The 16822-nt window shown below is 40.3% G+C and overlaps 1 protein-coding gene across 2 annotated transcripts in view; it reads left to right on the forward strand.

Annotated features, from left to right (window-relative positions):
- The window catches only part of STARD9 (StAR related lipid transfer domain containing 9), a 91882-nt gene that overhangs the window by 69183 nt on the left and 5877 nt on the right, over positions 1 to 16822 (forward strand). For both annotated transcript variants that reach the window (XM_063159115.1, XM_063159116.1), the window contains exons 23-28: positions 457 to 934; positions 1802 to 12904; positions 13660 to 13857; positions 15006 to 15189; positions 15698 to 15844; positions 16485 to 16590. In XM_063159115.1, coding sequence (XP_063015185.1) covers positions 457 to 934; positions 1802 to 12904; positions 13660 to 13857; positions 15006 to 15189; positions 15698 to 15844; positions 16485 to 16590 — 12216 coding nt within the window. The remainder of the gene's footprint in view (positions 1 to 456; positions 935 to 1801; positions 12905 to 13659; positions 13858 to 15005; positions 15190 to 15697; positions 15845 to 16484; positions 16591 to 16822) is intronic.

Here is a 16822-nt window from a genome sequence, read left to right on the forward strand (position 1 = left end):
GTGGAGTAGAGTGGTAATTCTGTGAAAAATACACATCGACTGGTGGTATGAGCTTGTGTTTTTTGAACTGTTTTTCTTAATAGCTAAAGGTTGTGTTGGCTTCACCTGCATCTTTGCCATGACAGTATTTGTTTTATTTGGTGCACATTTAACCGGTTGATCTTAAAGGGCCTTTCCAGCCCAAACTATTTAATGATTCTTTAATATTATGATTACAAGCTTATATTCTGCAGTTGCTACCTGAATCCTTAACCCAATGAAGAGGCTTTTAGTCATCAATGAAGTACAGCAACAGTACATTTTTCTTTAAATAGTTTGTTGAGTCTCTACTCTACATGCACAGAAATTCTGTTCTCAAATGACCTCTAAAGGCTGATTAAGTTAAGAAACAAGATAGTAACAAGTAATGGTTTTCCTGTGATTTTTACTTTCTCTCAATCATTGTTTTGTTTACAGACCAGCAGTGGCTTATAAATGAGAATAAACGTCTGGCTGCCCTTCAGCAGCAGCAGCAGCAGAGGGAGTTTGCAGTGCAAACAGAGCCAGCGCTGTGTGCAGAGGCTGAGGTGCAGAGCACCACTGGGCTGGACACCTGCCTTTCCCTGCTGCAGCAGAACAAGAAGAGACTGGTGCAGCTGGAGCTCTTGCAAAGGTACTCCTTAAAAAAGGCCGAAAGAAACATAAGGCGGAAGAAGGTCAAGTTCCGGCTGGAAAGGATAGTCAAGAAGCAGAAGCTGTTGGAAGCCAAGCAAAACCTGGAGCAGCTGGAAGCTAGCTGCTGGCTCAGTGAAGAGTGTGTGAAACCATCCCAAGGCCTAAGTGATAGTATTGCTGTGCAGTCCTCTTTGGATCACCACTTGCAAAAGAGACAGAAATTGCTGGGTTTGAGGCACAGGCATTTGTTCCGTGACTCGTACCTGCCCCAGGTACCCAGGTAAGCTGACATCTGATAAATCCTCTGCACTTTCAAAAGTAACATAAATTCAAGGTATTTTCAGGCCACCTATCCTGAATGCCTTTCAGTGTATTGAAGAAAATCCCCAAATCTGCAATATCAGTGAGCCCACTATATTGTACATCACGCTGGAGCTGTTTGTCCTTTTCCTTTGGGTCTGTACAGTATATTCCCTCCTTATCTGTCTGATGTGGTCTTTCTCACTTTTTTAAATTTCTCTCTCAAGCCTTTCTGCACTTTTTACCTCTTTGAGAAGGCTTTTTAGAAGTGGCTTAGCTTTTGTTGTTGCCTTGTTCAGACTGTTGGTAAATACTAATTACTGCACAATTTTATCTTATCATCAAACTCTTCTTCAGAATATTGGTATCTTTGGGGTGATTATGGAAAGGACTTTTATACTGGTCAGCCTTTCTCAAGCTGAATAAACATCTCCATGCAAAGCTAAAATGTTGGGATGCTACAGTGTCTATCACAGCATGGTCCTTAGCTATTTCCACAGCAGGAAATAGCTAAACTCAGCTCCGTGGATTTCTGTGACTTAGAACTATCTTTTATTTTTAATTAACATTTACAGCTACTTGAGTCTACAGAGATTCAATATGAAGCTATACCTCATAGCATTGAGCTATTTCTTTGTGTGCAGGGCATCTTTCCAGATAGCAAGGGGATTTTATAATTAGTCACAGAATTTTATTTTTTTATTCCCTGCTAGAATTGAATTTTGAGAGGCATTAAGATTGTTGCTTCATGAATTGTTATTCTTATTTGCAAGACATTACTGTGGTGAAAATGTCAACTACATTATTCAAGCGAGGATTGAACTTGATTTCTTCTTTATTTCCACAGCTGTTTTTCGAAGAGGGAGTCTGTCTCCAAGATATCTACCTCACCAAATATTGATCAATACTGTAAAGGTAGTAGAACAGAGAGGTTGTCACCTGTAGAATACCTTTACAAAAGTGATAAAGACATTTCTGGGAGTGATGACCTTAATGATGGAAAGGGGATCTCCTTTTCAGTGCAGAGGCAGCTAACTGAAAAACAAAAAACATCTTCAATTGAAAATAAAAAAGGAGGAGAGAAGTACTCTAATGATTCAGCTATCATGGCTTATATCAGTAAAAATTATAAAAAAATGGAAAAGTTGGATGACAGTCCAGGGCAAGGTGGATCTCAAAACCAGACCTCTAAAGGCTCCTCTCCTGATCTTTTTAAGGAGAAAGATGAGCCTAAAACCTTTATTACAGGGAGAAGAATGACAAAATCAAAGGTGCTAGGAGATTTAAGTCAGCCTGCCAGCAGCAATGTAGCACAAAATAAACCTCAGGTATCCAATAAAAAGATTAGAATGGATATCAATGGAAAAGGCCATAGGTCTTCTCCAGAAAACTTTCCTAAACAAATGAAGAAAACAGTGTATGGAAACCCACCATCAGTGCATCTAAACCAAACAGTCAAGAACTGGAGGAGAGAGGCAAATTCAGCCTTGCCAAGTCATGAGAAATCATCAGCAGAAGAGAAAGAATTTCTGATGGCAGCGACATCAGTAGGAAATCTCAGTAAGATGAACTCACAGACACCACTCTCTTATGTTGAAAAAAAGTGGCACAGTGCTGAGATGCTAAGTACTGGAGTGCCCAAGACAGCCACAGATATGCTGGAGAACTGGCAAGAGGATGATGAAAATGAGATTTCTGATACTGACAGTTCCTATTCTGTCGATTCACTCTCCTGTGCTTATGCAAAAGCTGTCCCAGAGAAACTGAAACTGGAAGATTTTGACAGAAATAAATGTCTTGCCAACCCAGAAGATTCTGAGAGTGATGACAGTCAAATGTCACAAGACTCTCTGATAGAAAAGGAAAACAAAGCCAAAAAGCAAAATACAGGCCAATTTCACAAGTTAAAGGCCCATCATGAGCCAGCTAAGCTTTACAAAAGCAGAACTGAGAACCATATTTCATCTTTGGTGACATCATATGCATCTCGTAGGAGACTGGGAAAGGCTGAAAGAAGCTTTTCTCTGGATAGCTTAGCTGATGGAGAAGAGATGCCAGCAGAAGATCTGGTAGAAGAATCCAAATCTGACTCATCTGATGAAATGCCAGCAGAGATTTTCTGGAAGTTACAAACTCCTAAATTACCAGCTATACAGACTGAGGAAAACCATGAATCCAAGACCTGCAACAGAGATACTGAAGGGACAAATTATGATCAGAAGCTGAGCAGTTCCTTTTATTTGAACACCAAGCCACACACTGCTTCCAGTAATGCTTGCAAACAGTTGCTGAAGGGAACAAAAGTCTCCTTTGCAGAGCAAGAAAGGTCTCCTGAAAGAAGACTGTATTATGCAAGTGGTCATCCTTTGCTTAATAATGATGCCTGGTCTTCCTGTGACTCAAAGGTTGACATCAGCAGCCCCAGAATAACAACATCTTCTTCCCATGAAAACTTGGAATTTCAAGATGCTCATCTGTGCTCTTCGAGCAAACCAGAACTTTGGCTAAAGAAAGATGATCTAAAGCAGTCAGCTGCTGAGGTTTCTTTTGTGTCTGGCTCTAAGCAGATTCACAGCATTACTCACAGTCCACATCATGTAATCCAAATAAATTCAGTTTTGTCCTCTGACGCATTGGAAGTACCTTTACCTGAAACAACAACTGCAAGCAGGACTTCTGAGAGTGGATCATTAAATAAGATTTTAAAGGGATGGACAAACTCTAATGAAAATTCTTCCTTGGAATCTGCAAATGTAAAGTCCTCGTTTGCTAGCTCAGTAGGACCAAGTTCCTCTTTTGTTCCTACTTCAGCAGAGCATGATTATTCTGAACATTCAAGGTCACACCATCCTGAACAAGAACAACTGGGTGAATTGTCTACTTGCAGGTCTGCTAGTGAACGTGCACAAGCCTTCAGCTGTTTGGAAAGCACCTCCACTGCAGGCTGTTTGTCACTGGTATCTAAGAAAGAGGAGAATTCTGTCACCGTGTTGCCTGTGCAAATTGTGGAGCAGACAGATGGCTGTGTAGATACAGGTTTAGAAGATGGCTTATTCCAAAGTTTTTCAAAAGATGGGCTTGACAATGACTACAATAACTTGATGTCAGAGTCAAGTGTGGCAGATTCACCTGTCAGTGAACCTGCTGCTGAGTGTTCTATGGGACTTGCTCATAATATGACCTCAACACAGACATCTGCAATAAAACACATCCAGTTTGGAAACTGTGGGCATCCTTTTCCAGTACAAAAAATACCAACATGTTGTGATGAAGGTTTCTTCCTCAGTGACTTAACAAACAAGAGCTGTTCTCTAGTGAGCAGTTACAAGCTTCAGATGCTGGCTGGACAAGGAGCAGAGTCAGCTGATACAGAAGAACCCCCCAGGTCTGGGGAGAGTAATTTGGAAACCATGCAAGAAACAGATCATGAGCAAATACCTGCAGAAGTAACTGCAGAGACAGATTTTTCCTCACAGAAAATAACATATCAATGTCACCCTTCAGTTGTTGCTGCCAGCACAAGCTATGACCAGTCTGCAACACCAATAGAGATGTCTCAAAAAGAGACAATCTGTATGGAAATAAGCACAGATAGCTTGGCAGACATTGTGCCAGAGGTGCCATCATTCAGAGATCAGGACGAATACATATCAAAGGATGAAGACTTGTCTTCACTAAATCATTATGAATTCAAACATAAACCTGATTCAAAGGATTATTCCCCTGAATGTGCCCTAGCAGACAGTCAGGTGAGTCGCTTATCCCAGCAAATTTCAGAAAATTCTACATTATGCACTGATAACATAAGAGAAGAAAGCAGTGAAAGCAAAGAACACAATGTACTGAATTCTCAGGCTGTAGTTCAGAAAGAATTTTCATCCAAATATGAAAACCTAGTGGTAAATGAAGGAAGTTATTTCCTACTGAATGTAAATGGGAAAAACACCAAGTCCTTTCCTGCTGCTATTTGTGAGAATACAAATTATTTTCTCCCAGAATCTAATTCAAGCCTATTTTACAAAATTTCAACAAAAGCTAATCTTTTTCAAAGTGCATGTGAGACCAAAAATTATGATAAACTATTGGAGCATGTCACAATCGTGAAAGGAAATTGTGATGCTACATCTAATCTTAGCGTGGAAGTCGGCGTCACAAAAAGTTGTTCTGATGTACATTCTGGCTGCCTCTGCCCAACATGCTCCTCAACGTCTACAGGACAGAAAAACACTACACACAAGACAACTGACATTTCTGCAGAATTTGGTGCCTCTGTTCTCTCGGAAAGAGAAACGCAGAACAAATCTTTACTTGAATCTAGAGGAGAGGAAGAAGCATTTTTTGAAAGTGATTGCCCAGTGGACTTTCATGCTGAGTACAATGCAAATTCAGAGTTGGGAAAGGTTTTTGAATGCAACACAAATGCATCAGCTGCCATTTCTCAAGAGGAGAGTTCTTGCAGAAATAAAGAATACAAAATTTTCAGAGACATAGAAATGGATACAGAAGAAGCCATGGCTCCTTATCAGAATACAGGGACAGCCACAGATGAGGAAATAACAAAATCAATTAATAATGCAAGCAACCTACAAAAAAGTGCGTTGGAAATTAAATCCAGACACACTGAAAGTTTACCTGACAGACCAGCAGCCCAAGTCCAAAGTATAACTGAAGACAGTAAAAAGGATTTTAAAGACATTGGTCTAACTCAGAACCCAAAGACATCTACTGATATCACAGCTTGTGAAATTCACTGTGAGTTTAATACAAATCTGTGCCTGACACATGAAGAGGTGCACAAAGATGAACTGCAGGAAGCCGGCACAGGGGCAGAATGCACTCAGGAATCAAAAGCCCTTGTGCATTCTGGCAGCCAACCTGAAACAAGCAGCTTTTGCAAAAAAGAAATAAGTGAGAAAACAGAAATAGGTATTTATTCAACAGAGCTTTCTGTTGCTCCCAAAACCACTCCTTCATCTGTGTGTTCCTACACAATAGATGTTATTCAGAATACTTTGGGATTCCTTGATACTTGCAAAGGGCTTTTACAGATGAATGGAACAACAGAGAATGTAGCTGAAGCAGTACTAATCCCAAGGAGGCAAGGAAATATTTCAGCAAAACTTGAAAATGAAGGACAAATAAATTCTAACAATATAATTGAACTTTGTGTACCAAACTCTTCACCCCAGGAAGACAAGGTTAATGAATGTGAAGTGACTGGGAGTGAAGAACAAATTACCATGACAAACACTGAGGAGCTGGTTAGTATGGGGCAAAAAGAGTTATGCACAGATGAAAATGTTTACTTTAATGAACAGTCTCCAGCTCTGCGTCAAGTGTACTGTGACAGAGGTGACACAGAAGAAATTTTAGATCAATTTAAGATCCCTGAAAGGTACCTGATGGCTTCTGAAGTAGAATCAAATATACTGTTAGGGGATGATTCAAGATACCAAGACCCTACTGAAATGAATGAGGATGGTGATTCAGTGGACTCTGCTACAGAGATAGGAAATGTAGTTGATGCATATGAATATTCAGTTGAAGATAGCGCTGTTATTGACCAATACAGAACTAAACAAAAATTTACAAGTCTTGACAGACATACGTGTATGAGTTTCTCTGTGGGATCTCCTGACCATGGCACTTCAGAAAACTTGAACGAAGATATTGTTAGAAAAAGTTTTGACATTTGTGAATTGGATCAAGTAGGCTCCAGAGCTGAGGAGGAGACAGTGCAATTGATGAAGCTAGTAGAAATGGCCAAAGCAGACAGAAAAAAGCAGATATATGTAGCAAACACAGAGGAGGTAGAACTGATCTTTTTACAAAACCTGGGTGAACTCTTCCCTGAAAACAAAGGCAGTTACCAAATGACACATGATGACAGCAGATTAAATGAAATATTAAGAGAAAGCCAGTGGGTGTCTACCAGCTTTTCTGGAAATAATGAAGACATTAGCAAGAAACAAAATCCACCAGCATCACAGAAGTGTACAGAAAAAACCCAAGAGCTTCAAGAATCCCCATGCCAGTCTGTAAATCAGCCTTTATATCTTGGAGGAAGTGATGATTCCCATCTTGTTCAAGATGTTCCCACTGCACTAAGAGGATGTACAAAACCATCTAACAGCAGTCTTGGAACTGGAGCTGTGCTGCCTTACTACGAAACGTTAATGGAGAGTGAGATCAGTGTTGGTGCATCTGTTGCAGCCAACAAAACGGGAGAAACAAACAAACATTTTCCAGCTAAAACACCAAGTAAGAGTGTACCTCTTCTGCAAACCAGCACCATGCAGCAGAGGCAGGAGGAAGAATCCTTTGTATTTAAAAATGGACCTGATTATGCCATATCTGCACAACCTGTCAATGAGAACAGCTCTTCCACTCCCTACAGTGCAGGTGGCCTTGAGTGTGGAACTGTTGTACTTCAGCAAAGGGCCAAAGGAAGCTCATTTTTCTTGGAAAAATTAGATTCTTCTGAAGATATCATACAGGATATTAATAATGTTTGTGAAGAACACGGTATGGATTTCATGGTTAATGAATTATTAAAAGACTCTCCTAATTCCATAGAAGATACAGCTCAAGAGGTAAAGGATACCATTGTGCCTGATTCACTAATGTTGGATACTTCAAATCTGCTGTCTTCCTCAGAGAAAGAAGTGATGGAAGATGTAGGGGTGGGAAAACCCAACTCTTTACTAGAAAGCTCCACCCAAAAAATATTTCAGAATATTAATACAACTCAGATAATACCTCACTTGGGGGCTTCATCAGTGCATGATGAGAAGACATTTTTAAGTGCAAGCCATCCAACAGCAAACAGTAAATGTGAAAATGCTGAGTTTCCCAGTGTAGCGGGTTATCAGCACGAGCCCACAGAAAACCAGGAACATGAAGCTTCTGAAGAGTGCTGTGTAGACCAATCAGGCAATGCTGTTTCTGAGAAGTCTTCAGCCCTTTCAGAAGGCCTGAACAAGTCTCCAAAGGAACATCCACATTATAGTAAAGACTTTCTAAATTATAATAGGAACTTGGACACTTTTGAATGTTCTCCCGGTCTTCTGAATTGTCCAGCATCATCTGCAGATAGTTTAATTGTCAGCAGTGGAGACAAAGGTATAAATAATAATGTTCTCTCTGAAGAAACAAAATACTTTGAAAGTGAATCAACAGATTTGAGTGTAACTTTTCCTGGTGTTTCTCAAAAAGGAGACGAAAAGGAAAATAATTCCGCAGTTGCAGAGACCACATATGCTCAGAGTAATAAACTCCCCGGAAAAGTTGTGGAAACAGAGAAAAAGGAGGAAATTGTTCAAGGTTATTTCCAGAACTGTGGTGACATAAAAGAAGATAAAATTCATGAGTTCTCAGAACACTGCAGTAACACTAACAGAGTTACTGTACCAGAATCGGGTCTGCTCACTTTCCAGAGCCAAGGACAGACTGGCTGTAATGAATCAAAGTCTCTGCCATCACACTCTGCAGATGAAACTCCCCCTGAGACACCATTTCAAAGCTCCAAGAACTTCAGTGCTTTTACCACATCTTCTTTACTTGGGGACTCAAAATCTCTAGTATTTAATCAGCTTGAGGGCTCATTTCAGGACAGCTGTTCGACTGAGAAAGTGTCCTGCAATTCTGCAGATGTGTGCTCTGTAAAAGGAGATTTCCCCCTATCATTAGCAAGAGTCAACTACCCAGCCTTAACAGCATTTTCAGAATTTCCTTCAACTGCAGATATAGGTCATGGTGAAACTAGCACATTTGATACTTCACATTCAAATATATTGAAACAGTCTCCATTTGGTGTTTTGCAAATACAAGACACGCAGTCAGATAAAGCTGTGGTATTTGATGAGCCAATATGTGCTTCAGGAAGTATTTTACTTTCTCTTGCAAAAGAAAACAGGCATTTTCCAGTCTCAGACATAGACTGTACTTCATATGAAAATTCTGCTATAGATGGGGAACCTGCATACAGAAGTAATAATAAAAAACCTGGCAGTGATACAGAAATTGATCAGCCTTATTGGGATAAAGTTCCACCACAAGAAGCTTGCAACAAACACATAGAGAAAATACCAAGTGATAATTCTCTTTTACTACCATCATTACCTTTTTGGGATACTAGCAGGGCAATTCTTATTAAAGAGGGACAAATGAGAAATACACTTAACAAAAGTAAGGAAGAACTGCATTCAAATATTGAGGCTGAACAGTTTGCAGTAAAGACAGAGCAGAGAAAAATGTTAAGTAGAGAACCTGCTGAAAAGCAAACTAGTGTATCCTCAAATTCTCCAAATGAATTAACAGGCTCAGCAGTTACAGTGTTGGAAAATCTGTATCCAAGAGATGTTCAAGTGGATCCTGAATACACCTGCAATTCATTTGGTCAAGCATATCCCACATATGGAAGCCCTGATCCCAGGCAACCATATCACACTGCCTTGGGTTTTGAAAGAAACCCTGCAGATCTGCAAGATAACTGTCAGTATGTGCCTGCAGGTGAACATATAGAACAGGTGCCAGACAGAACAAATGCAGATGGTAGAAAAGAGATTTTACTTTGCAAAAATAATACATGTTCAAGCATTGATAGCACTGATGCTGAGGCAAACACTTGTTCAACAATGGGAGATACTACAATGAGGAATAATACCCTGAAATTAGAAAGACTTAATTTTCCTGTAAAAAATAATGAAACAACCTCCATAAAGTTTTTGCCAGAAAACCATGATTTAACTCTTCAAGAATCCAAATTGGTGCAATTCAGGAGCAAAAGATCATATTCTACCACACGGAGTACAAAGGGCTGTAAACAGAGTGAACTGAGACCTTATTTACGAAGTCACAGACTATCAGCTCCAGCTATTGCTGTTTTCTCTGACACAGAATGTACTTTGGAAGCTTCATCTAAGGCAGATCCTTTGTTGTATTCTGCATTTAAATCACTGCAAGATTTGAATATGAGTGTAGAGCCTCCGTCACCAACTGAAGATGATCTTTATGGAATTGAAAGATTTTCAAAGCAGGAATCGAAGAACTTATTACAAGTTAAATCTAAACCAAGATTTCAGCCAAAAATGGCGCAAATGAAAAAGCTTGCAAACTGTGATCCCAAAAACTTACAAAATTTAGCAGCAAGAAGCCAAAGTAGCCAGTCTTTGAAAGATTGTACTAGTCAATCTCCATCATCCTTACTGCCCACAGCTCGCAGTTCTGTGTGTGCAGAAGAAAATGTCCATTCAAAGAGCAATTCTGTAGCTCAGTGTAGTGAAGGGGAAGGAGAAGAAGCTGGATACCAGCCAGAAACAGATTTATTTTTGCAAGATAATAAAGATGCAATGCATTTTAGATCAAGTGATATCAACCCATACATTCACCCATGGCAACAAGATGGAGCCTGCAAGATTGGGTGGAAACAGTATGCTTTTGGAAGTGCAAGTGATGTCTCTTGCAATCAAATTCCTTTGAATATGGAAAATCGTAAAGTTATGAGATGTTCCAGTGTAGACAATGGATTGAACTCTCAAAATTCTCCTTTTCGTTCTCATCTAAGTTCATATGCTACAGCAAAAGTTTTGTCAAGCACTTTGAGTAGCATTGAAGGTCTTCAAGAATGGGACAGTGCCAGACAAGACTTTAAATCAGTGTACTCAAGGGACAGTACCAAACAGTACAGCAACATATCCAGCGAAACATTGGAGACTAACTCAGAAAACAACACTGCTGAACTTGAGAATCCTTCCACACAACCTGGTAACTCTTCAATGCAGGTTGATGAAATTGTACTATTGTATCCTTCAGAGTCTGAAAAACCTTCCAATAAACCTCCAGGGATTACATGTGAGCAAGGAACACAAACTGCAGCTACAGGAAGGTATAAAAGGCAGAGAAGACATCAGAGAAGCTATACAGATGTTTCTGCAAAAAAGGAGGAAACAAACAGAGATTTATTTTATCAGCCTTCTTCTTGGACAAGCATGCAAAACCTGTCCATGCATCTGTCACAGCTACTTCAGAACACTTCTGAGTTGTTGGGAAACCTTTCCCAACAGAGTATTATAGACAGTGAGCAGAATGCCAAAATCAACCAAAAAAGAACTGCAGGTGCTGTTAGGTCTGATAGCTGTACTCAGACTACAGCAGATGTCGGCACTCAGACTGAGATTTTGGAAAAACCTCAAAGCAAACATGAAGAAAAACAAGTGGAGGCAAAAATGGGAAAGGAATTGAGGGCAGCTCAGGCAGTAAATGTTGATTGGAAAAAAATTGGTGCAGAAATAGTAGGAGAGATTCCCAAAAGGAAAGAGGAAACACTCACTCTTGAAGAAAGTACACAAGTACAAACAGGGATGAAACACCTGGGCAATTCTGACTTCCATGACAGTCTTGACAGCATTTTGGAAGACTCCTTTATGCATCTGCCTTCTTTACCCAAAAATTCCACCCCTATCTTACATTTTCAAAAAACATCACTAAATGCACAGCAGAATGTTGCTTTTGCTAGCACCAGAGTTTCACCTCTCACACCATCTCTGCCAAGTTCAGGGCAAGATGGTTCTTCATGCACTGTAGTTAGCAGCCCTACTAATAGCACCTCTCAATCTCCAACGTCTTACACTCAGGATAAAAGAAGTGTCAATGAAGCAGAGACTCCAGCTGAAAGAAAATTTTGGTACAAAAATACCCTGCTAGTCGACAGGGCCTCTTCCCCTATTCTTACTCTTAGTGCTAGTCCCAGCAGCCAGACTGCTTTTAGCAAGTCTGTCTGCCCTACTAAAGAACCTCTTGGATATTCCAGTGTTGCTTCAAGTCCCTTTCACACCAAGAGAAAGCTGAGGGCAGGTCCACAGTTCAGCATGCAACATCATGTGGACAATTTTTCACAGACAGAAACAGACAGTGAATCAAGCATCTCTAGAGAACACAAGAGCATAAGAAAGAAATCTGGAACTTTCTCTGATAAGAAAGCAGGCAAAGACCTTTTAGGGCAGGATGGTTCAAAAGACTTGGAACAGCAACATAGACTGAGGGTTGACAGCCACACTACCATTTGTGCAGAGCGGCTGTATCACTCCAGCAGTATGCTGGAGGTGTCAGGCCACAGTGAAGTGGTAACAGGTGATGCCAGAGACCAGGGCTCAGTGGCACATTCCCTTCATTGTATGTATGTTACAAGGGGTGGAAGAGCTCCTTCAGGTGGAATCGGGCACGAAAAGTACTCTGGAAATTCTGATACTGCTTTGATTCATAACTACCCTTCTCCAAATGTTGACTTACTTTTTAATCAAAAAATTAGTGCCACTTGTTCAAGTAAGACAAATGCTGGCACAGCCTCAGAACCTCTGGTAGAAGCATCTTCTGTACAATTTCACGATTTCTTCTGGAAGAGTGAGGAAAGCTGGCCTCCTCCACTTTCTGATGTGAGCGACGTGCAGACGTCCTTCCAAGATGACAGTACAGAATCTGCCACTGGGAGTGAATGTGACACTGAGATCCCTCTCAGCAAGAACTCTGCTTCTGCCAAGCCCTGCAGGCCTCGCAGCTACAGCCTCCGTGACTTACCCATACACAACAAATTCAGCAACTGGTGTGGTGTAAAGAGCAGCACTCCTCCTGTTCTCCTCGGCTTGAGTGGCAGCATCACCGATTTAAGGGGTCAGGCAGACAAGAAGCCTGGAAGCACACAATCCACAGAAGTGGAAGGGAATTACCAGTCTTGTGACAGCAGGAGCAGAGAGATCAAGAGACTTCAGAGAGAGCGTGCCCAGATCATGTCCAGCATCCACCTGGATCTGCATCAGCATCCCCTCACAGTGGAACTGACTGAAGCAAAGCTCAATTATGGCATTGGAGAAACAGATGCCCTGCTGAAGGTCCTTCAGAGAGGAGCTGCAGATGAGCCAGGGACAATTCCAGTGAAGCAGCAACTTTATGAAAGGTAAATTACTTTATGTACTGTTGTTTAAAGTATTTTTGAGACACTTCATGCAGCTTAAATAGCATTTAATAATGAGCCAATCACTTAGTCACACTGAATGTGAAGAGATACACTATCAAGCTTATTTTAAAAACTGTTAAGCAATGCATTTAGGACAACATTTTGGGGGTTACTCCAAGAACACAAGGAAAAGTGATTTGGTGCAATTCAAATCTAGTGTTACCTCACTCTTAAAATTTCTAGCAGCCACAAGAGCTATCCTGTGTACCTGGTGATGTGGGAATATATTTAATTGATTTATTGCGATGTAAAAATTATTGATACATCATATTTATGGAAATATCCCATTCATGCTTCTGCGAATAAATGCTGCTGTATGAATAAACAAAAATAATTTTAACCTCCCCATAAATATACAAAATAATTCTTTTAAAAAACAAGATTGATTCTTGTGATTGTAGAACATTTGGGAAAATGTTGCAACAAAAATTTTGAAGCTGCTACATCAGTCTTCATTCACAATTTTCCTCTCAGTTGTCACCAGCAGTAATCACAACCCTCTCTTGCATTTCCTGCTGTCAGAAAAGCAGTGGCATTTTAGAATTTCTACATCATCTCTCAGCATGTAGACAAAGAGGTATTAGATTCCTAGAAAATTTTACATTAAAAATCTACCTAATACTTAAGTCCTTAAAAAACTCAGAAAATGTAACTTTGCAGGGTGATTTGTCACTCTAATCACATTTCTCTAACAGACACATGAGAACTATTGAAACTCTGAGGAAGGAAAGAGTAAAAAGGCTCCAAAGATACCAAAGAAGCCGAAGCCTGAGCCCCCTGAAGCATTTGAGTCTGTCCCAGACTCTGGATGCAAGTCAGAGGGATCCAGATCTCCCCAGCAGACGCCGAGAATATCTGCAACAGCTGAGAAGAGATGTGGTGGAAAACACCAGGTGGGGCATTGGAAACCTCCCTTTAGTCCTGCTGCTCATGAACAGTGTTCACAATGGGTGCACATTTATGGTTCCTGCTGACATCCCAGACTTCAGGGGCAGAACTCTTCTCAGTGTGGGTGCATTCACCTTTGGGCTAGAAAATGCTTTCAGGAAAAAACACATGCCTGATTTTAAAAAACATTCATTAAAGTATTGGATCTAGTTTTATTTCTGTCCATAACAAGTGTCTAATTTATTATATGTGTGTGATGGATGGGGACAGCCACGTATTCTCTCTGGACTGATTAGAGACCAAACTTGCTGTGATTTAGTACTAAATTGGTATTCTTCAATTTAGTACTTCTGCTAAAATCAGTGCTGCTTCCCCTTCCCCTCCAGCTAGAGGTAGGAAAGGTAAAGATCATGGGTTGAGATAAGAACAATTTACTGGAAACACCAATGCGATAAAAACAAGAGCAGTAACAGCAACAGCATTAATAACAAAATATATGAGAAAAGAAATTACTCAAACTGAAAGCCCCCTGGCAATAGACAATATGGGGTGGCTCCCTCTGCCACATCTCAGCTGGAAGGAAACCCCTTCTGCCAGAAGAGTGCCTTTCCCTTACCACAGCAATGATGTGAGGTGGTACAGAATAACCTCTGTGTCCTGGCCATGCCTCCTCCCAGCAAAATTAGCCCTGGCAGGAACCAGAACACTCCTTCACTAACTTAGAAGCCACAGAGTTCAGTTTAATTTTAAATATCAGAAAAACTCTGCAACACTTCACTTTTTAAAATTTCAGTTTCTCGTTTCCCACAATATTCCCTAAATGTTTTGCTTCCTTTGTGGTCAGGAGACAGTTATTTTCCCAACACAATAATCTTGTATGTGATATGCCAAAGCCATAACCTTTTATCATATGGAGACCTGGTTAGGAAACCACTGTAGTAATCTCAGTAGTAATTGGACTTGCAATCTGAGTAATTTTCCAAGGCTTATGTCTACTTAGCCTTCAGTGAGCAAAGAAAAGCTTTTGGGAGGCTAATGTGGTTGGGGTTTAATTGCTTTTCTGGCAGGTTTTCCTGTTCTGAATTGAAATATGATTTTCTCATGGTATTTCAAGTAATTATGTGTGTTTCCTGTTACTTGTCCATCCTTACAGAGTTCAAGAACCAAAAAGAAGAAGCATTCAGCACCCTTCAGACATTGAACTGCTGCTCCGAGACTATCAGAGGGCACGAGAGGAAACCAAAACTGAAATTGCAAGAGCTAGAGACAAACTGAGGGAAAGAGCAGAGCAAGAAAAAAGGCGGATACGGGAACAAATACTTTCTCAGTTACAGAAGGTGAGCATTATATTGAAAGTATACATAGTTTTGAAGTTCTCAGGATTTTCTTTGTATGTAATTTTTACTTGGTCTTCTAGCATTGAGTAGTTGCACTGGTAAAGTAAAATCTTCAGTCTTTAACAACTGTATTTGATCAGCAAGTTAAGTCAGGGGCTTGAGAAGTAGACAAAGAGCAACAAATGGGACTGAAAAGATATCTTTCTATAAACCTTCTTCCTCTTAAAAGCATCCCAGCATTAGTCTGATAGTCTGAACTCTTATATGTGAAGAAAACAGCAAAAGCTGCATTTTCCCAGACTGCCAAGTTCTGGGATCATTCACTCTATGGTTTATGTGATCCTAGGCTTTCAAACAAACCTGCTTATTTAATGCTTTCTGTATGGCAAGTTTGTGTCAACACTTCTTGGAAGAAACTGGATTTCTTTAGATTCCTCTTTCAACTTTCAGTGCTGGGGGTTTTTGGTGCTGTTTTGTTTTGTTTGCAATACGGTGATTCCTATTACAGGAAGAAGCAAGACTGAAGACTCTTGCAAGTACGAGCACTTTATGTACAGACTCCAGCCTCAGCCTGTCCTCTGGCCCAACATCTGGTTACAACAGCAGTAATACTGCCACATACACTGCAAGTAACTTCAGCAGCCAGGAAGGGCAGGTGAGAAACCACTGCTGGGTGAGACTGATGTCCCCTGGTGCTTCAAGCACAGAGGCATAGTGTAGGAACAGAGATGGTTTTCGACATTATTTGAATTCTGTCACAGCTATGAAGCAGGACAAGTTTGCAGTACCAGTACACAGAGGAGTGACGTGGGGTGAGGGAGCACTTTGTAATGTAATGGCAAAGGACAGTGACACTTATTTTGCGGGGAGTTTTATTTGTAATTCATGGATGGAAAATCAGATAGTTACTACTGCCTATGTAACTGTCAGAAATCTGTCAAATGTTTTAGAAATAGCAGGCCTTTTCTTGTGATAAATCTGATGGCATCTGATATTCTGAGTGACTCCCTCAGTGATACATGCATTGACTTGAGTTTCCATATGTGAGAATGGACTTTCCTGAAGTCACTTTTGCAGTATGCACCCATGCTAGTTCCTTACACTTGTTTTGCTAAATTTCCCAAGTTAAAGTATCATTTCATAACAAGGGGAAAGGCAAAGGGGTTACCTCACGATAAAGAGAAGCTTCCAGCCTTGTAAGGCAGATTTGCTACTAATATTCCATTGCCTATGTAACACAAATTATTTTTCCCACTTCAAATGAACACTCCCACTTTTGCACTTTCTTAAATCAGGTTTCTTCTGGAAATACTTTGGTTACAAGGGATACACGAGGTCGCTCAGCTGTTAGAAATAGTCAGCTTTATACATTAGAGCAATTGCATAAGGATTCAACATTTGGTAAGTAAAACATACATTTGCTTCATTTCAGTTGCATCCCAGAGCCTAATGAGATTTATCATTTATGCAAATCAGTTTGAATCTGGATATTGCAAGGACGTCCCTACCTTTACATGAATTCAGAAAAATATCACCAACCACTAGCCAGAGCTTGCTTAGAATTTCTTTAAATATTAAATGGTGATTTGCTTCCTCTGAAGCTGGTCTTTTGATGGTGATAACATCAAAGTAC

Source organism: Melospiza melodia, chromosome 6 (assembly GCF_035770615.1).
Source record: "Melospiza melodia melodia isolate bMelMel2 chromosome 6, bMelMel2.pri, whole genome shotgun sequence".
Taxonomy (NCBI): domain Eukaryota; kingdom Metazoa; phylum Chordata; class Aves; order Passeriformes; family Passerellidae; genus Melospiza; species Melospiza melodia.